The sequence below is a fragment of the Tenrec ecaudatus genome, chromosome 6 (genome assembly GCF_050624435.1).
Source record: "Tenrec ecaudatus isolate mTenEca1 chromosome 6, mTenEca1.hap1, whole genome shotgun sequence".
NCBI lineage: Eukaryota > Metazoa > Chordata > Mammalia > Afrosoricida > Tenrecidae > Tenrec > Tenrec ecaudatus.
Genome location: NC_134535.1, coordinates 172,432,611 through 172,456,299, shown reverse-complemented (window position 1 = coordinate 172,456,299; position 23,689 = coordinate 172,432,611). Strand labels below are relative to the sequence as shown.

Here is a 23,689-nt window from a genome sequence, read left to right as displayed (position 1 = left end):
GCAACCCTCTCGGTTTGGGAGAACTGCCCCTGTGGATTTCGGAGCCTGTCTGTGGGGGAGTAGAAAGCCTCCTCCTTCCCCTGCAGACTGGCTGGTGGTTTCCAATGAGTGTGGTAACAGCCCAACACAGGGTCAGTAGACCATCGGGGCTCCAGTAGTATTCCATATCAACCCCCACCAAACTCACCACCATGGAGTCACAGCCATCCCGTGGGTTTCAGATGCTGTAACGGCTTAAGGGAAGAGAAAGCCCAGTCTTTCTTCCATGGAGCTGCTGGTGGATTCCGACTGCTGACCATGCCGATCGCAGCCCAACTAGTGACCAGTCCACAAGCAGGGCTCCGCTGGTGTTCCACGCTCTGCCGAACCACCGATGCCCTCCCGCTTGTTGTTAAGCTGCCATTATATTCTGTAAACAGCCCTATCAACAACCCATGTTTATTGAGTACTCTCTCCGTGTCATTAATTGCAGTGTTTATAAGTGTTTGATGCATGTTCATCGTGACCCCAATGCTATGAGTCTGGAATGAGTATTGCCCCCTTTTATGGGGGAGCAATCAGGGAGCGGTTGATTATTTTACAATCAATTGAATAACTTTGGAGTGAAGGTCCCAGAGAGGCACCTGGACAGGCTGGTGTTAGTTTGGGCTCTGAATCTTTGTTCCAGGTACTCAACACACTCTACTAGATACTGTGCAGTCTCTGTGTTTAACCCTTCCTGCTAGTCTCACACCAGTGAGATTCTCCTGAGTATGTCAACCTCCAAGCACTTTGTCTAAATCTGGCTAAGTGTTTTCAATGGATAGCTAATAAAGCCATTGATTTATAATTGGGTAGTTTTTTTTGCTGGGGGTGCTGTCCTTCAAAACTTTCATGGAAAAACGGGCTTGAAAGATAATATAATTTTTTCCAAAATGCTTGGAAATATCCTCAGATACTATTTGAATAATTTTAAAATGAGATGCTAGGTTTTAAAGGGGAAAATATTAACGATGAATCTCTCACAACACATTTCAAATAACAAGTCATCCAGTATATTAATACATTAATTTTGAAAGCTAATTTTAGCACATAAGCACACAGCTGTTGCTAGCTGCATGGTGACCCATGAACACTGGAAGAAAACCCAACTCATGTCTGCACTGTGTCCAGAAATGATTGGGGGTCAGACCATTGAACGTCATAGGATTTATACTGGCTCATTTTCAGACCTTTCTTTGAAACCAACATGAGCAAATATAAATCCCTGAAAAAAACCTGGGAAGGGGGCTTATGTAAGGATTCAGCATTTTAATATCACTTAAGGCAAGCCAAGTATGTTCCTATCACTTTAGCTGTACTTCCTAATTCATAATTAATATTGCCGCCACCAGATGGAGTTGGAGGTTATTTAGATATTTCTTAAGAAGCAGAGATATAAATTCCTTCAGCTAAAACTATTTTTCTTTACTCTCAATGCTTCCCCAATTTTACCCATACAACCTCCTGATTTTCACACACACACACACACACACACACACACGTGCACCCACGCACCTACACATCTAAATCAGTGCTCAAGCGAGACAGGGAGAAACCAATAGGCACACCTATTAGTGAGTGACCCTAACTTTCATGACCCCAGTTGCTACAAAACAAAGTAGGTTACAGAACATTGTCTGTGTGACCATGATATGAAAATTGACCTCGCTGTCCTTGAGATGATGGTCCTGAGTGCTCAGATATGTTGTGCCAATCGCTGCAGGTTTGGGTTAGGCCGGGGTGACTAGAGCAACAACTTCATTGACACTCATATATGTGTAAGAGAGAGCTTTATATCAAGAAGTAGTTATACATCAGGAGACCACCCCGGATCAAGTTCATAAGCCCCATACTTGTCCATAAGAATTATACTAGTTCATAAATCCCTCCTCAGACTCACGCAGCCACAGGCTGCTGCGTGCAAAGCCTTGTGGATCCAGAGGTGCTAGACGTATCTGTAGGCGTCTGGCAGGTCCCCCAGTGGCTCTCCAGTTGGAAGGTGAAGCAGAGAGTGAGGGGCTAACCTCCAGCAAGCCATTTATCTTGGTCGCCCTCCAATCAAGCTGTGACCTGATTGACAGACTAAATCCCCCAACATGTTCCTACAGGTGCCATGTTGGCACAAACCCCCATCACAAGGTCGTTTGATTGCGTACGTAGGTCGAAGACGTTTTCATGAAGTTGTGCCTTCTATGAGGTACCACATTTTTATCTATTTGAAGCAAATTAAACATCCACGTACAAGTTGCCTCTGTCAAAACTATTTTATTTGCATTGCAGTAATTGTTCCATTTTATAAAGCCTGTCTTTTATTGATTGATTATACATCTTATCGATATTTTGCCCATTTTTATTGCAGTATTTTTCTTTTTCTTATTGATTCCCAAGAGGTTTTTTTGTGTTTCTAGATTAGGATGTTAGTTCCTTAATAATTAACATTTTTAACCCCCCCCCCCAATATACTCTTTGCTTGTTCGTTTTGTCTAGGAGTCAGGGGAGCTTAGTGGGTTATGTGGTTGGGCTGCCAAGGGCAGGATAGAAACCACCCGTCATTGCATCAAGAGAAAGAAGAGGCTTTCTGCTGTCTAAAGCACTTACAGTCTCAGAAACCCACCGAGCCAGGTCTGCTCTGCCCTGGAGAGTGTTTTCAATATTGACCCCTGCCGGTGAGCTTGAGAGTTGTTGGAAATGTGAGACTTCGTTCTAACGCTCATCCTTTATACTCCGAGAGCCCAGTGACCAGAAAAGAGTGTGCACACTGCAACCCAGCCAAACCCAGTGAGGGTCGGTTGGTTGCAACTGATAGCAACAGTGCTGGGCAGAGTCGAGGGGCCCAAAGGGCTTTCAAGGCTGTAAATCTTTACAGAAACCGACCGTCACATCCTTCTCCTGTGAGGAGGGCTGCAGGGTGGGGTGGGGGGCTAGTGGATTTGAATCCAGGTTAGCAGCCTGGAGCTTCCCTCACTGTGATCAGGGCCTCAAGCAGCTATAGGAAAGTCATACCCACAAATGAGCTGAATAATGTCCACAATAACAAAAATACAATATCTGAAATGGGATTGAGCTGGGAAACTAAGCCCCAGCGCTAGAATGGAGGGCATATTTTTCCAGATAGAATTTCTTCTGGCATTTTTATTAATATTTACCACATATATTTGGCAGAAAAAAGGAGTAAATGGAAATAAGAACTGAAATTTCAAATTTTATTTGTAATATATTTATCTATACATATTTAGGGAAAACTGCCCTTCAAAATACACCTCAGAATGTGTCAAGTTCAAGGTACTTGAGTACATTTTGTAAGAAGATAACTCCCAGAAAATGCCATGATATCTGGGCTGGAAATAGTATTTCATTGTGTGTCAGCCAAGTCTCACTCACTGTTGTCAAGTCCATTCTGACTCCAAACCACCCTATTTCCCAGGCACAGAGAGCCTCGCCATTCTCTCCAGAAGCAGCTCAGCGGGCCAACACTCACCCAAGAACATCACCAGGACTCCTCGAAGCCCCTCTCTCACTCACCACCATCCAGGCGATTCTGACCCATCGCAACCCTATGGGGTGTGCATTGAGCTGCTAACCTCAAGGTGAGCAGTTTGAAATCACCTGTGGTGGCGTATTGGGTTATCAGTTGGGCTGCTAACCGCAAGGTCAGCAGTTCGAAACCATCCACCGCTCTGCAGGAGAAAGATGAGGCTTTCTAGTCCCACAAAGGCTTACAGTCTTGTAAGCCCCCAGGGGCAGGTCTACCCTGCCTCACAGGGTAGCTATGAGCTGGAATTGACTTGACGGCCATGAGTTTTTTGTTTAATTTAACCCAATCTGTGTTTGAAACAGGGAGCTATTGTAGGTGTAACGGCTCTCAGGACGAAAGGTGGGGCACTTTCAGAGTCTGGAGACAGTGGTAGTGAAAGTTGGACTAGGCTTGCTCAGCCCATACTTCATTCACCACACTCTGCCCAGCACTTCATTGTCATTCTGGGGCCGGTCCCTAAAGAAGACAATTTGGAAATTCGTTCACAAAGCAAGATTACATTTCTACAGCCTTCAAGTGCAGGACTTCAGGCTTTGGAGACTTTAAGTTTAAATCTATTTCAGAGAGAGAAAAGGTTATACAAATAACTCCGGGCACCCCGTTACAAAGTTAGACATTTCACAGCAAATAGGTACATTTTACTTAAGTTCTTCTTTTCTTACTTGCTATAAAGGAAAAGTGTAGAAAGAAAAAAAAAAGCAAGTGGTACTCGATCTTTAGTCACTCTTGGGGTAACCCAGAGACCCCTTTCACGAATTCTCACAGACACAAATCAGGGGAAATTGGTGAGGGAAAATCCAAATATAGCATAGAAACAAAGTTACCCTTTTAAAAGCGAGTTGCTCAAAGACATAGAAATTATCCCACCTCGCAGTGACCTTAAACAGAGTTTCTGAGACTACAGATATTTACGGAGAGCGGCGGCCTCGCCATTCGCCCTCAGCCTGGCGGGTGGATTGGAAGGGTCGACCTTGTCATTAGCAGCTCGATGCTCATCACATGGAGCCACGAGGGCTGCTTATAATGAAAACAGATCAGTCAAAAGTCAGAATTTAAAAGTGAGGAAATAGTCTTTTAAATGGCCTCAGAGTCGATAATTGTATTAGTGCACACGTAAGAAAAAGTGTAAATAATTCAATACGGTGAGAACGAAAATATGACAGAGCATTACCTTTTCTTTGAAACCAATGATTGCTTTTGTCAAAAATTAATAGGAACTAATCCTAAATTAAATTTTAATAAGCCGGGAAAAGGAGTGATGAGAAAGTGCCAAACTTTTCATTCATTTTATTCAAAGGGAGTAAAAATATTACTGTTCTGGTATTGATTTTTATCCGTTCAATAGAATTGCAATGTCAAGATCAATTCATTACTTTAAGATACCCTCTAGCGGACAGAACTGAAAAGACATAGCACATATCATAAACGTACAGAATTAAATAATATCATTCTAGATAAGTTTGAGCCTGTTAACCACCAGGATGGTGGTTCAAATCCACAAGCCACTCAACTTGAGAAAGAAGAGGCTATCTGTAATTGTACGTTTTCACAGCCGGAGAAATCCGATACAGGGTCTATCTGAATCAGCATCGACTTGAGGGCTGCGTTGGGTTTCAGAGTGGTTTATATCTGCAGAAGGAGCTGGCCAGTAGTATCTGTGGCTATAGAGGTGATTCTGGCTCATTTGACCCTAGAGGACAGAATAGAACTTCCGATTTGGGTTTCCAAAGCTGCCATCTTTACCAACAGATGCTGCCACATATTTCACCCAAGGAGCGGTTGATAGGTTCCCACCTGGTGGTCAGCTGGCCAGTAGAATGAGGTTTCAGGAACTAAAGCCTACAGATTACTCTGGAACTTGCAGAATATCCCTGTAACCTCACTGCAGATCCCAGAAATACTGCAGGGCTTTGTTCTCAACCGTTCTACCGCACTTCATGACCAAGCAATAACAACTCGACAGCACAGAGTAGAACTAGCCCCGGCGGGTTCCCAGGCTGTAAATCTTTATGGAAACACTGCCACGTTTTTACCAGCCAGCTGGCGGGTTCAAACTCCCCACCTTTTGGTTAGCAGTTGAGTCCTTACCACGGTACCGCTAGGGCAGCCTGCTTATGATGCTCCCTCCTCTGAGAGACAGAGAAACTGAAATCATGAAAGTAGTATCAATTTCCAAATATAAAAGGAATGTGATCGACTTGTTATTAATTGAGACAATGAAAGGTACATGTGAGATAATTCATTTATTTGAACGAGAATGCAGGTTACAAGCCTATTAGTAAATAGTGATATCTTTATTCCCCCAACCAGAGTAGGCTTTAGCTTCATAATTAGCTTGGTAGCATTTCATAATCATGCAACTCACACTGTTAAAAAAAAAAAACCTCACTGCCTTCTACTCCATGCCCACAATAGTGACCCTATAGGAGAGGGCAGGACTGGCTCTGTGAGTTTCTGAAACTGTAAATTCAGGAGTACAAAGTCCTGTATGTTTTCCACGGAGCAGTCGCTGGTTTCAAACTGCTGACCTTGGACTTAGAAGCCCAACAAGTAACCACTATGCTACCAGGGTTCTTTCAAGTCCACACACTCTGATGCAATTTCTAATTTTCCACCCACAAAAACACCACCATTGTCATAAAATCCCAGATCAACTAATTTGTAACTTAAAAAGAGACAGACAAAGCCATTAAAGGTAAGGACAGTAACACTCAACAAAAAAAAGGACCATCAATTTTTTTCTAAACTACTAAATTCAAACAAGACATCCTAAAATAAGAATAAATCCAGCAAAAGACTATTCTCAGAATAGAATAAGCTGCTGTTCCTTTTAATGTATTTCCTGTCTTTGAAAATTTTATTCAAAAATAAAGTGTACTAACACTTGATATTATTAAGTGGCAAGAAACTGTACTTTCTCTTTTGAATAGCTAATATAAAAATATGCTCCATGTCATAATATTTGGCAAAAAAATCTAGAAATAACTCCAAAATATTTAAAATCAAGGTTCTACGAAACAATGCTTTAGAAGGATGTTGTTTAAGAAGAATAAACTGTTTAAATTTTTTTCATTTTGTTGACACACTTAAACTTTATCCAAGGGCATAGGGGCAAATGCTTCTATTTTGCTTCCTAAATGTTTGTACAGAGTGAAGTGTCCTTTGCGCTCTGAAATGTCATCCCACAGACTTCACCTAAATGTATAATGGAATCTAGTCTGCGTCTTATAAAAAGGTTCCATGTTAACCAGATTCTGGCCCCTGCTTCCAGGTATGTCACTACTCCGGAATTGACCTGTTGCGCGTGGATTAAAGCTCCTTCCATGAAGCATGCTCATAATTAGACTTCCTTGGAAGAATGTGCGTCGCCTGCAGGACACACCGCCCCACCACCACATGTGTCTTGAGCTGACCTCATCGTTTGAATGACCTCATCGTTTGAATGACCTCATCGTCTGAATGACCTCATCATTTGAATGACCTCATGGTTTCATTTTCGAACTGAGCACGTTCTCTCGGTTAATATCACAGCAATGCAAGAGAAGATGAAATGGAAAATAAATGGCAAATTCCTTGGTCCCTAAGCAGGTGTCTGTGGGCCCTTTCTCCCCGTAGGTCCACAGATGACCCGGCCATGCTCACTGCGTGCCAAGTTTATCCCCAAACAGGGTCACTATTTTAGCACTGATCTTCACGCTCAATCAGGACACTGGTAAACTGCTACCCAGTGACTGACAAGGTTGTCATTTCAAGAAAAGCCAGGCAGTCGATGTCTAGTACTAACTCGGTGAAGAACAGCAATCTTTATTAAAACGTACATGAGAGAGATATGGCCCTCCCACTACATTTAATCCATAGACCTTCCTGAGGGTCTTGCTTGATGGGAACTCTGAGGCTCATTCTGCATGCCATGAGGAAGAGGGTCACCAATGTCTGTCACAGGGGTTGAAGGCAGTGGAGGAAGGTGAGCTTCAGACTGGCCAACCTTAACACAGACATTCGGAAATTATCCTCGTATTAACATCAGCAGACAAAGAACAGCGCATCGGGGCCACAATGGTGAGACCCCTACAGAGCTGGTTTGCCTGACTTGTCCTCTAGCCACAGGTGGAAATTAATGGAAATAAAGTTATGAAAATTATAGGTTCTAATCTCTTGAAGGATATTGATCATTCCACTTTTTACATAGTATCGATCCCTTATATTGGGATCCATAGGAAAAGTGTATTTCAAGAGTAGGGCAAGGAATATTCCTGGTTTCATTTGGGTGGTGGGTCTGTTTTTTAATCTCATGGACACTGGGACCTGTTTCACCTGACTCTTCTCTTCCCTTTGCGTGGCTACTAGAAAACCAAGACAGCTTCTTAGCCAGCTTCACTGATATTTTCAGTTGCAGGAGAGTGTACATTTTATATACTAAAATAAGACATATATACAATTACTAAATGAGTTGTTAGCTATATTACTTTAACTTACTCAAAGTTTCTCTGGGGTTGTGGTTTTTTTGGATGGAAAATAAAGGAGTACTCTATTCTAGTCCTGAAATGTTTGTTATCTTTCTAAATTAAACCCAGAAACTTTGTAAATAATTCACTTTAATATCACTATTTTAAAAACTCAATCACCTAGATTTGTACCCCAAGAAGTATTTGTCATGACACCTTAATTACTAATAACCAATAGAGGTTTCCATAAACTTTCTCCTTCTTTGGAGGTGGAGAAACCTGAACCTTTCTAAAAAGGCCAATTTTATAAATATACATAAACTGAAGTTCAGTTGTGTACTTAATCACTGTTGAGAGTGACAAATGGTTGCATAGAAATGGTGCATAATAAATGCATTTGCAAACATTATCTGAATAGACATCTTTGTGGGGCTGTGTGTGAATGACCACTTCTGGCACTTCGGTGTCTTAAAAGACTTAAAAGAAAAAGAGAGAGAACCCATGAAATGTAGCCTACAGTTCTGAAAATACAAGGATCTGGGCCACGAGCATCTTGCTCCTTGAAGACATCTGAACCCCGCTTAGGAGGAGTACAGGATCAGTTACCAATGGCAAGAAGAAAGCTAACTAAATTGGCTAACGTTCAATCGGTCACTTCAAAAAAGCACCGACTATGGTTCCCAAGCACGCTTGGTCCCTTATGGGGGAAACAGACGTAGACTATTCATGCTACAAGGAGTAACAAAATAAATTATCAACCTAAAATGGATGGGGACTAGTGAAGATGATGTGCCTGGTACTCGGCCTAATGGGATAGACCGTGTTCTGTTCCAAGCAACCTCGTGTGCTGCTGAGCGGAACTGTGCTCCATCGTCCTCCAGGCGGTGGCTTTTCGAGAAACAGATAGGCAAGCTGCTCTTCCGCGACTCTTCTGGTTAGGCGTGAGCCACCAATCTTCTCGTTAGTAGTTAAATGCTCAACCATTTGCCTCACCCAGCACTCCCAGAAAACACTTCACACCCACCAACAATAATTACAACAGCCTTGTTGAAAGATAGCTCACACGCCTTACTGTTCCCTTTAAGGATCTCAATCAGGGGTTTTGGAATAGTTACAGAGTTATGTAACCATGATCATAATTTTAGAATATGTTCATCCCTCTGAAAGAAACCACATAGTTACCAGCGTTTTCCTACCCTCTTGCAATCACGAGATCTACGTGTGTCTCTTTGAATTTTCCCATTCTTTATATTTCATATAAATAGAATTATATAATACTTGGGCTTTTGTGCCTGACATCTTTCACTAAGCATGCTTTGAAGGCTTCTCCATGCTATCACCTATAACAGTACTTAATTCCTCTTCATCCACGGAGAATATCCCAAGGTGTCCATATTCAACATGAGGGTGGGAATTGAATATTTGTTTATCTTAGTCTGGTTTCCACTTCTTGTGCGTGCATATTTTTCTCTGGTTATATTTCCCATGCTCTTTAGCATTAGAACCACTAGATCATATGATAACTCTTTCACTTTTAGGAATCTGTCCATCCATTTTCCAAAGTGGCTGCACCCGTTTCGGTTGCCAATACCAGTGAAGGGCAGTTTCGATTGCTCCACGTCTTCCCCAGCCATGGTCACTGTCTATCTTGTTTATTTCAGTCTAATGTGAGTGAAGTGGTGTCTCACTATGGGCTTTCTCTACTGATGCAGAACACCTTTGCATCTTTTTTTTTGACAAGTTGTGTATCTTCTTTGGAGTGATGTCTCTTCGGGTCCTCTGCCCATTTTCTCATCGGTTGTCTTTCACATGTTGAGTTGGAAGAGTTCATTGTAAATCACGATTGCTAGACCCTTGTGGCAGGTAGCTTTTATGTCAACTTGAACCTGTGGAGGTAGAGTCCAGCTTATCAATCCCGTCACAGCCTGGTGCCATCGCCTCAGAGGTGTGGTCTACACACAAGACGACGCTATGGGGTACTGGCCTCCCTCTGCTCCTTCCTTCACCCTCCTTGCTGGCTGGGACTTTGGGTCTACCTCCAAGGGTGGCCCCATGTGGGCTGCTGACCTTGGGAGCAACCTCTGAGCTTTCTGCACCCTGCCATGTTCCCAGTGAACTTAGAACCACACGACTCTCCACCCACCTGCCTGTGACCTCCTTGTATCCTCTTTCACTTTTCTTCCTCGGCAGCCTGCAGCTACCTGAGTCTGATGGGGGCTCAGGCTGGTGTGGACTTAAGTTGGAATAGGCTGGGCTACATTCTTGATATGAAATGACTTCTTGATATAAGATTCTTTCTTATATGTATATAAGTGTCACGGGCTGTTTCTCTAAACAACTCAGCCTAACATAACCCTTATGAGATATACCAGTTACAAAGAGGAGGATAAATAAACAAATTCTGCTATAGAATCATAAAAACTTTTAGTTAGAAAAAAATGTGAAACATTTCTAGACATATCCTCTATCTAAGTCTATAAACTTCTGAACACTGTGTTTCCATCTCTCTGGTATTCCTCCAATGAATTCTATACTCTTCCATTTATAGTACATGAAAACAAAAGGTTTGTTATCTTCAAGACACTGAAATTATGCTTTATTTCAATGTTTTTTGAGCTTGGGGAACACAAAGACATATGAAGGGGTAAGATCAGAGCTTGCGGATGTATGGAGTGAAGTTTCTCAACAAAATTCTTGTCAGGCAGCCTTTGGCTACTATGAAAAATGGGCAGGTGTATTATTGTGACAGGAAAAATTCTTTGGTATCAATTTCCTGGCCTTTTTCTCATCCAAGCAGACTTCAATATTCTGAAAATGTCTGTATAGCCTCCCCCACCTTTTCCCCTGATCATCCTGTGTCTTTCAACAAAATCCATCAAGAATGCTCCTTGGGAATTCCCAAAATGGTCACCCTCACTTTCTGAGCTGACCCTGCTGCCTGCACTTTAATAAGTAGATCCCTTTGGAAGTCAATGTTTTGATTGGATTGTACTAATGGAACCTTAAAGACACTGAGACAAGTGTTACTGAGGAAGCTAGTCTGTAGCCATTCACTGTTCATAGAGACATGTTTCAGTGTGGTTTGTTTTGAATAAATGCATGCCTGCATGAGTAGACAGCATAATAGCAATAACTTTTTTCTTATTCTTGCATTCTATGCCATTATTTGGGCTGAATTTTAATTTTCTTGAAGGAGTCCTTTGAAATATATTACAATTTTTAAAATTTTAATGAAGTCAAAATTATCTACTTTTCCTATCGTCATTTATATCTTTCATGTTACAATTCAGAAGCTATTACCTAGTCCGAAGTCAGGAAGATTATTTAAATAGTTTTAGCTTTTAGGTCTATGATACTTTTTTTTCTTACTTTTATTGGGGGCTCTTACATCCCTTATCACAATCCATACGTTCATCCAGTGTGTCAAGCACATTTGCACATATGCTTCCATCATCATTTTCAAAGCCTTCTCTTCCCACTTGAGCCCCTGATTATCAGCTCCCCATTTCTTCCCCTGCCTTCCTCCATCTGCCCTCCCTCACAAACCCTTGATAAGTTATAGATTATTATATTCATATTTACATCATCCTTTGTTGCCCCTCACCCACTTTTTTGTTATTCGTCCCCCTGGGAGGGGTTTCTAATTGATCCTTGTGATCAACTCCCCCTTTCTCCCCCAGCTCCACCCCCCCAATCCTCCTGGTATCTTTACTCTCCTTGTTGGTCCTGAGGGATTTATGTATTCTGAATTCCCTGTGTTGTGGGCTCTTATCTGTAGCAGTGTGCAAGCTCTGGTCTAATCTGATTTGTAAGGTAGAATTGAGTTCATGATAGTGGGAGGAAGGAAACACCAAAGATCTAGAGGAAAGTTGCATGTTTCATCAGTGCTACACTGCACCCTGACTGGCTCATCTCTTCCCTGTGACCCCTCTGTGAGGGGATATCCAATTGTCCACAGATGGGCACTAGATCTCCACTCAATGTCATCCTCCCCCCCCCATTCATATTGGGTAAGATTTTGTTCTGGGTCTTAGATGCCTGATACCTGATCCCATTGACTCCCCATGGTCACACAGGCTGGTGTCCTTCCTCCACTATGATACATTTTTCAGTTAATATTGGTCCAAGAGAAGCCTAGACAAAGGGAAATTGGCCATTTTTCAGACAGTATCCCAGTTCATAGTGCTGAGACAGGATTCAAAGCTAAATCAAAGAGCAATAGACTCTATACAACACACTCACAATGTTATGCTCCCTCTCCATTGCTCTTGGGATCTTTTGTCTTTCGTCAAAATAGATGGGAATTCATAGACTGTATATTTCTTCATTCTTTTAATGATCAGTATGTGGAAAATTTAGTGGGAAATGCACTGTTGCTCCCAACGGAATCATTAAATTTCTGCTTCATCTGAAGAAGAAAATTTTAAAATGCAAAGCCAAAGTCTATAGGCTATAAATCTTCAATGTAGTATGGAAAATTTTTATTGCCTTTTCAATTAAAGCATTGCAGTAGACAAATTACATCACCTAGCTTCAATATTCTGTATCTGTGTTTGCTGACTTTAATATATTTTTTTCTAAAAATATCCTCCCTACACTATGCCACATTTAATGAAAACTAACTGATTCTTAGGAAGATAACAACTTTAAAATGAGATAGTTGTTTATATACTCCAACTACTTTGTATCTAAGGCAGGGGTTCTCAACATGTGGGTCACATGACCCTTTCACAAGGGTTGCCTGATTCATCCCAGTAGCAAAATTACAGTTATGAAGTAGCAATGAAAATAATGTTACGGTTGGGGGGGAGTCACCGCAACATGAGGAACTGTACTAAAGGGTCGCGGCATTAGGAAGGCTGAGAACCAATGATCTGAGGAAACTTCATCAAAATCACATGTGAAGATATCTATTCTCATGACAGCCCCCTAAAGAAGGATTTGGGCAGACCTATGAACCCCCCTAAGGGACCCTGAGAAAGGTGGATGCCAGAAGCTATGTTAAGTAACATTTTTAGGTGAAGACATTTGTCTGACCAAAGCAATCTCAATCCCACTGCCAGCGAGTCACCTACGGCTCAGAATGACCTGTAAATGTTCGCGGGAGCAGCAGCCCCGTCTGTCCCCTGCACAGTGGCCAGTGGCTCTGAAGCACCAGCATCGCAGTTAGCAGGACAGTGACGAACCCATCCTGCCGCCTGGGTCCCTCCCAATAGTCTACCTGCCATAGAGCATGGTCTTCCTTGAGCACCGCAATCACAGAGGTTTAAAGTGAATTAAAATCCATAAAGAACTATGTGCTCACCTCTGTATAAATGAATTATATTATATCAAAGAAGCCTCAGAGTAGTTTATTAAAAAGACATTTCATCTCTGCTTGCTCTGCCACTGACAGGCTTTTGTGTTTAAAAAAAAAAAAAGGCAGCTAATTTCATTTAAGCAACAGCAGTTAGGTATTTCCCACCCCAGTTTCCTATTACCTCATCCAGTACACAGTTTAACTTTTTGTTTTTTGCAAAATAAGGACAAATGTTGATTAAATGAAAAGCAATTTACCTAAATTCACTCTTTTCATTTTTGTCTTGCGCTTCTGTTAATGAAACTGTCTACATAGGTAACTAATGCAGTTTATAACAATGACATACTGGGTACTGCCTCACAGAATCTCAGTGGAGCTCTTTTATGTTAATCTGAAGTTTCAGAAGATGTGGCATTCGCAAAGCGTTGTTTTCCTTTTCAATTTGTAATGGGCAACACTTTCTACCTTTTATACTTTTAGTGATTTCCAAATCTGAACCGATGTACAACTCTACCAGCAAAGAGGGGTCATGTGAACTCAGAAAAGTTGGAAAACGTATGTTCTGTCTTCGTTTAAAACGGCACAAGTGTTTTCTGAAGGCAGCCAGCACCACAAGGTCTGCTGCAAGCAATTCCTCACGGGGACAACGGGAGAAAGGCTCTCAAGACCTCACCCTGAACTTGTTCCATATTTTGTCCCCCAGGGACTGAGGAGCCCGCAAATCCTATGCCACTCTGATGTCTCAGACCAGCCCTAAAAGACCAGATCGATCACAAGCCATAGAAAGTCTTCCCAGGGTCTCCATTGTGCCAGGCCACTGAGGAATGCCCAAGAGAAGGTCAAGAATAAATCCATCCTTCAGAGACTAATTTATTCAAAAACAGTTGAGTCTATTTTATTAGTCAAACTCGTCTAAGAGAACTACAAATAAGATAGAAGAAGCACCCCAAACTTTCTAGATGGGGAATAATGAGCAACATATTATATGCTGGCCAAATAAATCCTTCTTGAGACCAAACAGATGATGTGCAGGAGAGTCCGTTAAGGTAATGAGGCACTTGAGTTCAGGCTACATAAGGGAAAACATCAGGCTAAAAGTGGGAAAATAATGCTATGATACAGGCTTTAGTATAAAGCCTGATTTATCCTATAAAGTGAAAGAAGATTACCTTCTTGTTCCAGTCCAATTATTATAGAAAAAAATTACTTAGCCGAGAAGAAGCTGGGATTTGTATGTGTTGACTGAAAACACAGAAATGAAAAAGAGGCTACTTTACAATGAAAAGAAAAATCGCCACGAGGGTGCCTGGGTTACCTTTGCTTTGCGGAAGTGGTAGACCAGCAGCATGCTAACGAAGTCCAACAGCATGCACAGGGCTTGGAAGGCGATGATGGCCAGTCTCAAGTACGCGTCGTCTTGGACAAAGCATGCGCTGCCATCAGCACAGTGCGGGCAGCCCTCCCTGCAGGGGAGGCAGACATGGCTTTCTTCGGATACATCGTTTGCATTTGCTCCAAAATGTTGGTCCGAGCCCCTTCCTGAAAATTACAAACACAACCACAGTGTCAGTGCGCTCCTGAGATGAACGAGATGGAGGGCAGAGTCGACAACACGCAGCATCTTCACCTCACCATTCCCTTGCCTATTTTGGAGACACATTTGCCAGCCCTCTCAAACCTCAACTAAATTCCCTTTACTCCTTTGCTGTTTAATACTTGTCATACAGAGTAATTGAAGAAAATTAGCAATAATGGAAATAAAACTCCAGGGAACCGTTTTCTTGGTCTTCTATTTCATTATCTTCCGCTCACGAATGGACACTCCTTGGGCACAAGCCTTATTCCATGAACACCTGTCAGAGCATTCGCCAGGCAGAGAAACAAGGAAGACAAGCAAACACGCTCCGTGGATTTGGGGCTTCTTGACCCCGATGGCAGAGAAGCCAAATTAAGGCTTCGATTGCGCCTTAATTCAGCAGACATCTCATTTACCGAGTTCATCAGGTCTAAATTGACTAACATGGCACTTAATCGACGGTTGTTCCCTGTGTGATGCATAATGAGGGTGCCCCCTTGGCCCAAAGCACAGCCTTGGCTCACGAGGCCATCTTGTTACTTCCCACTTTGCCTGCCCATGGGACGCTGTTACACTGTTAACTAACGGTTCCTATCGATTCACCCTTTCGTTTCAGAATCTTATGTCTCAATTATCAAAATTAACTCTGAAGTTAACTCAAGTTAGTCACTTGAGTCTTGAGTCTAGCATGGACAAATATCCAATTAATTACCTATCCTAAAAAACACTTATTTCCAATTCTGAACTAAACATGACACCCATTAGTAAATAAGTACCAACCCCATGAAGTACATAACACACATTTGATTTATTGAGTATTTTAGAAAAAGCAGCTGCTGTGGTTAATAGCATCTTAATAAAATAAAATTTAGCAGAAAGTCTTTATTTCTTTCAGTGTTTGTAAGGTTCACATATTTATAGAATATATGTCTGCTCGCTTTCCTCAGTAAATACAATAGCAAAAATTCAGCTGAATATTTCTTTGATGATTCAAAATACATTTCTGCTTAAGAACGCTTATTCTGCTGTTGAGTGAAACGTGTGTGCCTATCAGAGTCAAATAGACATCTTTCCCATCCTTAAACACAGCAGCAGCAGCAGGCTACAGACTTGACCAATTTGAACCTTAGTTTCCTTATCTGTGGAACGTGAATTGAGGTCAGAATTAAATGAAATGATTATCCAAATCACCATCTGACTGTCTGTCATACTGTGGTGATTTGCCTATCACTGTGATGCTGGAATCAAATCTAAAGCATCAACATTTTAAAGATTATCAAGGTCTATTGATCATGGTGAATAGATTACAGTGGAGCTTCTGAACGAAATCGGAAGACCTTCTGAACTTTAGCCAATGAAAACTTTATAGATTGCAACCAACAACTTCCATTTTCCCCTCCATTTATCATGATGCTGATTACTCACCCAGTTGTGAGAATTTCTGCTTTCTTTATGATGCAGTGTAGTACATGTTGAATGCTATATGGTTTGATCTTTACAGTTGTTGCATGTCCTTTTTGCTTTCGGCAAATAAAGTTGTATCATTTGCATCATACAAAGTATTATTGAGTCTTTCACCAATCCTGACGCTGCATTTGTCCTCATGTAGTCAAGATTCTTGGATTAGTTCCTCAGTTTACAGATGAAATAAATTTGGTGAAGAGATACAACCCTAATGCACACCTTGGCAGATTCTAAACCGTGCAATATCCCTTTGACATGTTTAAGTCAGGTCAGCTAGCTATCAGATCTCTAGGCATACAGGAGTGAGCACCTGTTTATTGTTTGTTGAAAAATTTCCATTTGTTTTGGCCATTTCCTGGAGACTTGTTTATCAACAGTACCTTTATTATGTCTTTATTTTCTCAACTAATGTTCTGAAAGACTCAATATACCCAATTCCTGCATATAGTCCTCAGGCTATCATGAGAAATGGATAAACAGCAAAAAAAAATTTTTTAAGCCTGTACATTCCACTATCTTAATGAAAGATTGAAATAATAATGAACAAGTATTATTTCTACTCAAATAGTATCAAGTAGACATAAGTCTAGAAATGGAACATAACACAAACCATTTTGTATTTCTTTTTTCTTATGTATTTCTTTATATGATTAATGTGTTGACTAGGTGGATGTTTTAATGCTCATTGATAAAAGGCAATTTGTTAGAAAATAAATTAATAGTACAGTTAAACCTTTATGCTCAAAAGCATCACAAAATCAACTCACAAATAACAAAGAATAAAGTGCTATCCTGAGAAATCTCTTTTTGTATTTTCTCTAACTTGCTTTTGACTATGAAAAGCTATAAGGTTCTATACATGGAAGTGGTAGAACAAGAATGCAAACTCAGAAGTGATATGTAATTTCTGAAGCTCAACAAAGCAACTGAAATTAAAATGGTCTTCCCACATTCAGTATTCACTCTATATAAATAACGTTAATATAAACAGTTAGTAGAAATCACACTACTACTAAATTATACTAATGAGCTCTTCATGAATTTACCGAATCAGACCTTAAATTGACGATTGCTTAGAATTTAAGTTTCTTGAGATAGATATTTCTTTCTGAACACATAACTGAATATATTATTTTAAACACATTAGATAATTATTGCATAAGTCCTCATGAACAGTGTATTCTCCTAAAGAATAAATTCAATTACCATTAATACCTAAATGGTGCTTCAAGCTTTTCAAAGAGATTTCTACTTGATTAATGCACAATGTAGCACAAGCCTTTGACAAGAAACTCAATCTTTTGTGCCTTGATTAATCTATCTATAAAAATGTAACTCACAAAGGGAGAAGCATAAAAATAAAACTCGATGTCACGGTCCTTTGAAAATGGCCATATACTTAGCAGTCTTGAGCTATTCTGCTCCACAATGAGGACTAAGTGGTGCACTCCCCGCAGAAGAAGGCCTTTGTCTCTTTTCCATGGAATACAGAACTAACAACAAATCAGATACTTGCCTTTTGAAATTTTTCCTTAAAGTTTTAGAGAAAATTCTTTCATATGGTATTTTAAAAGGCTAGTTTCTTTTCTTATTGGCTATATAAGAAAGACTATAAAAGTGTCCTGGTAGCACTCGCCTGTTAACCCCAAGGTGGAAGCTTCGAACCCGTCAGGAGCTCCCCAGAAGAAAGACAATTGTGCTTCCATTAAGGTTTCAAGCTGCCGAAACCCCGTGTGGCATTCAACTAGAGAGCAATGTTGGTTTGCTTAAATCTCAAATAAAATGTCGTCTCAAAGACAGCAAATCTTTCTTCCATGTTAATAAATAAAAGGCACAGGAGGGTGACTTTTGGTACAATCTGAACATTGGTTTTTAAGGGAAACTTCTCAAAGATAGATCAGAAGAAAGAGGTTCTTTAGTTGACGGAGCCAAGGGATGACCACCGTGAAAGAGTGTCTGAGGAAGAATGTCCAGACCACCCCAAGGAAGCTCCCACGAGGGTATGTCTGTGACACACAGAGTCAATCTCCAGAGCAGCTGAGAGTGGGCCCAAGAGATGGGTGTATTTCTATGTCAGCTGAGACCACACAGTCTGGCATCCAGGGCATTTGCCTGTCAACTAATATATGGGCCCATAAGTAAAATTTCTGTAACGGAAAAGGAATGCATCTCATTTTGAGCTACCTACTGAAATGTTAGAGGTAAAATTATAGCATCATTTTAACAGATGAAAATTTAGAACAAAATATTTTTAAATTACTAATATTGGAAATTATTCATTTTGTTTGCTGCAGCATGATATTTTAAAAGCAAAATGAATCTTTACAGCCAGGCAGGACTTATATTCTCAAGTTACAGCTCCCAGTGAGGACCTACTTTGACAAAACTGTCCAAAATTATTGAGAGTAAACACTCTGAAGTGTGCAAACTGATTGCTTGATAGATTGACTCAATATAGTTTAGGTAACTATAACGTGTCAGGTATTTCTCTATGAATTTAGAATATATAGGTGAGCAGAGCATAACAAAAATGTTCTTGCCCACAGGCAGTTTCCACCGAGAGGGTTCACAGATGAAATCTTTCTCTTCAGTGAGCAGCACCAAGTCGATATTTTATGTACCGCTGCTGCTCAGATGATATCATAAATAGTTGCTAAGACCTTTTCAAGTGTACTAAGTGAAAGGCTGTTTCCTGGATTCATTCATGGAATCCTCCCCAAAACACCACTTCACAGATGAAGAAAATCAAAGTACTGAAGAATTGAGTAAGGTCATACAGGCAGTGGGGAACCTAGGGATGAAATTCAAAGCATAACATTTTAGGGCTATAAAGTGGAAGGGCCTGGTGGCACAAACATGCAGAGACTCGATTGCTTACTGAAAGGTCAGCATTTAAATCCACCAACCTCTCCGGAGAGAGAGTGGCGTTTGGCTTCCAGCATTTTGCTTCAAAAACTCTGAAATTCCTATCGGGTCACTGTAATCAGAAGTACCATATATACTCGTGTATAAGCCATTTTCCCCAGCACATTTTTAATGCAATTTTTGTGGTAAAATTAACATATATACTTGAATATAAGCCAACCCGAATATAAGCCGAGGCACCTAGTTATTACCTGGGAAACCAGAAAAACTGATTGACTCGAGTATAAGCCTGGGGTGGAAAATGCAGAAGCTATTGGTGAGTTTCAATAATCAAAACAAATGAAAATAAAATTACTGAAAATTGAGACATCAGTGGGGTAATATATTTAAATATTTATTTTAAATAAAAAATATAAATAAAAGAACAAGTCATTTAACATTAGTAAACCAGTACAGTAAGTGGAAAATAGGTTCAACAAAAACAATAAGGTATCAACAAGGATACGTTAAGAGTACTATTCCCTGAGCTCAATCAGCAACCAAGCTAAAATGTAAAGAGTAAAATCCTTCAAAACTGGATTCCTCATCATCATCCGTATCCCAGTGCAGAGCTTCAGCTGGTGTGAGGTCATCATAGACGCTGTCCTCACTGAGATCACCATCATCACCATCACTGCTGTCATTTTCATACATAGCGCAGTCTTCACTGCCATCCATAGCATTACTAATACTACATTTCTGGAAGGCACATCGCACCATGTCTTCTGGAATGTCTTCCCATGCATCTCGAACCCACTTTGCTATTAACTCTATGTCAGGCTTCATGAGATTTCCTCCTTTTGTTAGTCGGGCTTGACCAGATGACATCAATTCATGCCACATCCTTCGCACACGGCCTTTACAAGGCTTATTCAAAGATACACGTCATAGGACAGCTGACTGGTTAAATGTGAGTAAACAAACATTCAAAGCCCTGCAGGGTCAGCGGGGCTTTGAATGAACAGTGGAGAAATGGCAATCACCCACCAGATAACGGGCGCTCCTCCTGTTACCTGGGGGGGCGGGGCAGCGAGATGTTACACCTCGCTGGGGTACCACTGACCTGTGTATCAGCTGAACCCCAGTTTTAGCTTATACACGAGTATATTCAGTAGGTACCTCGACTGATATTAGGGTCGGCTTATACTCAAGTATATATGGTAACTTGATGGCAATTGGCTGAGTTTCTTTGTTCATTTGGTTTGTTGTTTGTTTGTTTGGTTGGTTGGTTGGCTGGTTGGTATGGGGTGGGGTAGGGTGGGGTGGGGTGGGGTGGGGAGAGTGGGTATATTTAGTAAAGTATTCTGAAGTAAAAAGCTCCAGGGAAGTATTGTAACTTCAACATATGAATGCTCTTTGATTTGAGTCCATTTATTTAGTGACAAGAAATACAGGTTAATACAGGTTAGCAGAGCTGAAGATCCCCAACCTGAAAACTGGGCTGTAATACAAATGCAGAGCTGAAAATAGCATTCAACTAAATAAAACACTCTCCCTGCCCTGAAGCCATTTCTGCTGAACAATTTATCAGAACGGTAGTTTTGAGATGCTGGAAAAACACTTCTGATAAAGATCCCAGGTTGTGTGATGGTTAAGCATTTGGCTGTTAACAGAAAGGTCTATGGTTTAAACCTACCTGTCTGCTAATGAAGAAAAATCCCAGTGACAATCTTGGGTCAAGATTATGGTCTAGGACACCTTTATGGGGCAATGGTACTCTGTCGTAGAAGGTCGCTATACTCAGTCATATAGGGTTACTATAACTCACAATCTACTTGATGGCATATAAAAGCAGATGCAAAGGACAAAAGCATATTAAGAATATGAAGTATATTTAATGACAATATTGAAAGTATCTTAAGAGTTGCAGTCTCAGAAATGCACAGGGCAGTTCTGGCCTGTCTTACAGGGCTGATGTAAATTGGAATTTACTAGATGGCAATTGAGTTTGATTTTTTGAGTGTTTGAGTACAGATTCTGAAAATGTACATGATAGCCAGGCATATCTGTCCACTGAAAATGCTATATTTAGAAATTTGAAACATTCAGCTATAAACAGGAGCCAGCCAAAATAAATTCTCAGAAGGTTGTGAACATTAAGTTAACATACTTGCTTGCTATAACTATATTAAATTGATACCAAAAGGGCCAAAAATACTTGTTTTTATATAATTGTAGTTTATATTTATATAAACTCTTGAAAATCTAGACAGAATGGCCAACTAAACTATAGTATATTTTGCACGGTGGAAATCTATATAAATATTAAAAGTATGTTCAAGAAAACTATGAATAAAAAATAATCGAATACAAAGGTTTTTAAAAGATCATATATGCAGCTATCTGTGAAATACTGTAAAAAGATTTCAGTGGTTTTTGAATGGCTTTTTAAGTTCTACTTCTCTATGGAAGAGACTAGACTTAATGAGCACATGATATTTTCAAAGTAAAAGTACATCATTAGTTGCTGTTCTGTCCCCTTTGACTCATGGCTTCCTGTTTTGTAAATATTTGAAGATAAATATTACTATCGTAATGAATAACAAAACGCATGTTTGCTCCAAGTCCCAAATGATAGCCTGCTAAATTGAGACATTATGTTTATTTTTCTTTTTAGTTTTGTAATTTTGATTTTGAAATATTTTTAAATTTTTCTGAGAAAACTACAAAAATCCATTTTAAAATTCTATATATGCTTTACTCAGAGTCACGACTTATTTATATCCTGTTAACTTTGTTTTAACATTACATCCCTTCACCAAGTCATTAGATAATTTATATTAATCTGTATGTATACACCTTTTTAGCCATTTAGAAGTAGATATCATACCATTTTATAAATAAACACTTCAGCTGTCGTTGTTAGATGCCACTGGGTCGTCTCTGACCCATGGAGATACTATGGACAACAGAACACAACACTGCATGGTCCTGCAGCATCTTCACAGTTTTGTCTGTACCTGAACTCACTGACGCAGCCACTGGGTCAATCCAGCTAGTCTGGGCCTTCCTCTTCTTTTCCACCCCTCCACTAAAGCGAACTTGATGTTCTTCTCCGGGAGCTCATCCCTCTTGACCATATGTTCGAAGTGTGTAAGATGAGGTCTTGCCAGCCTTGCCTCCAAGGAGCACTCTGGCCTAACTTCTTCCAACACAGATCGGTTTGTCCTCTTAGCAGTTCACAGTACTTTCTATCTCCTTTTCCAGCACCACAATTGAAATGCATCAACTCTTCTACGGTCTTCCTTATTTAATGTTCAACTTTCACACGTGTGTGCTGCAATGGAGAAGACCATGGCTTGGGTCAGGCAGACCTTAGGCCTCAAAGTAATATCCTTGCTCGTCAATACTCTAATACTCTCCAATATTCAATGCTTCACTTGTCTGTCATACCGTGGTGGCTTGTGGAAGTTACGTCACTTGCATTTCAGATGTCAGTAGGGTCACTCCAAGTTTCAGAGTACGAACAGACCATGCAGAGGACTCGGCTCGCCACTTTGGAGGAAGAAGCCACTAAAAAGCTGCGTGCAGAGCTTCAAAGTATTTTCTAAAGACTGAAGATCTGAACAAAGAAAGCAGAACCTGGTTGGAGAGTCGTTGGGTAAATGGGGCCCTCAGATCCAAGGCCACTTGAAATGTGACTGAAGAGGAGATGGTTTCTTGGAGGGGAGCCAAGCATGGTGACCTGAGTCTGGCCAAGCCTGTGGTAGGGAAGCATTCAGAATCTTCCTTGGCAGCTAGGGCATGGCTTAAAGGAACAAGAAACGGCTGCAAAATTCTTCTAATGATTAGAACTTGGAATGTGCAAAGTATGAATTTAGAAAAATTGGAAGTGATAAAAAATGAAATGCATGAAGATTGACGTCCTAGACATTAGTGAGCTGAAATGGACTGGTGATGGCCATTTTGAGTCGGGAAAATCATATGATTTATTAGGACAGGAATAATGCGATCAAGAGGAATGGCTGGGGTTCAACAGCAGAGAGGATCTTGCTAAATCCATCATGGAGTACGATGGCACCTTTGGTTGGAGTACAACTATCTGCCTTCACGGAAATCCAGTCAATACAACTATGAGTCAAATTTATGCACCAACTAGAAAAGCGAGTGAAGAAGAAATTAAAGAATTCTACCAACGACGTCAGGAGGAATGGATCAAACATGCACTCGAGCTCAATGGTAGCTATTGACAATTGGAATGGAAAAGTTGGAAAGGAAGGAACAGTACTCAGGAAATATGGAGTTGGGGGAGAAGACTGAAGACGGAGATGGCATGATAGAACTGTGCAAAACCAGTGACTTGTTCATAGCAAAAAGGACACGCTTGTGTATAAGCCGAGTGTTTCAGCAGATTTTATATGCAGTTTTGTGGTAAAAACAGGTGGCTTGGCTGATATTCGGGTCAGCTTATACTCGAGTATATATATGTACCTTTTTTCAGTAGC

The 23,689-nt window shown here is 40.6% G+C and overlaps 1 protein-coding gene across 1 annotated transcript in view; it reads right to left on the bottom strand.

Moving 5' to 3' along the window:
- The window catches only part of GPR158 (G protein-coupled receptor 158), a 465,390-nt gene that overhangs the window by 186,806 nt on the left and 254,895 nt on the right, over positions 1-23,689 (bottom strand). Inside the window, 1 exon segment of the mRNA XM_075553196.1 lies at positions 14,616-14,839. Coding sequence (XP_075409311.1) covers positions 14,616-14,839 — 224 coding nt within the window.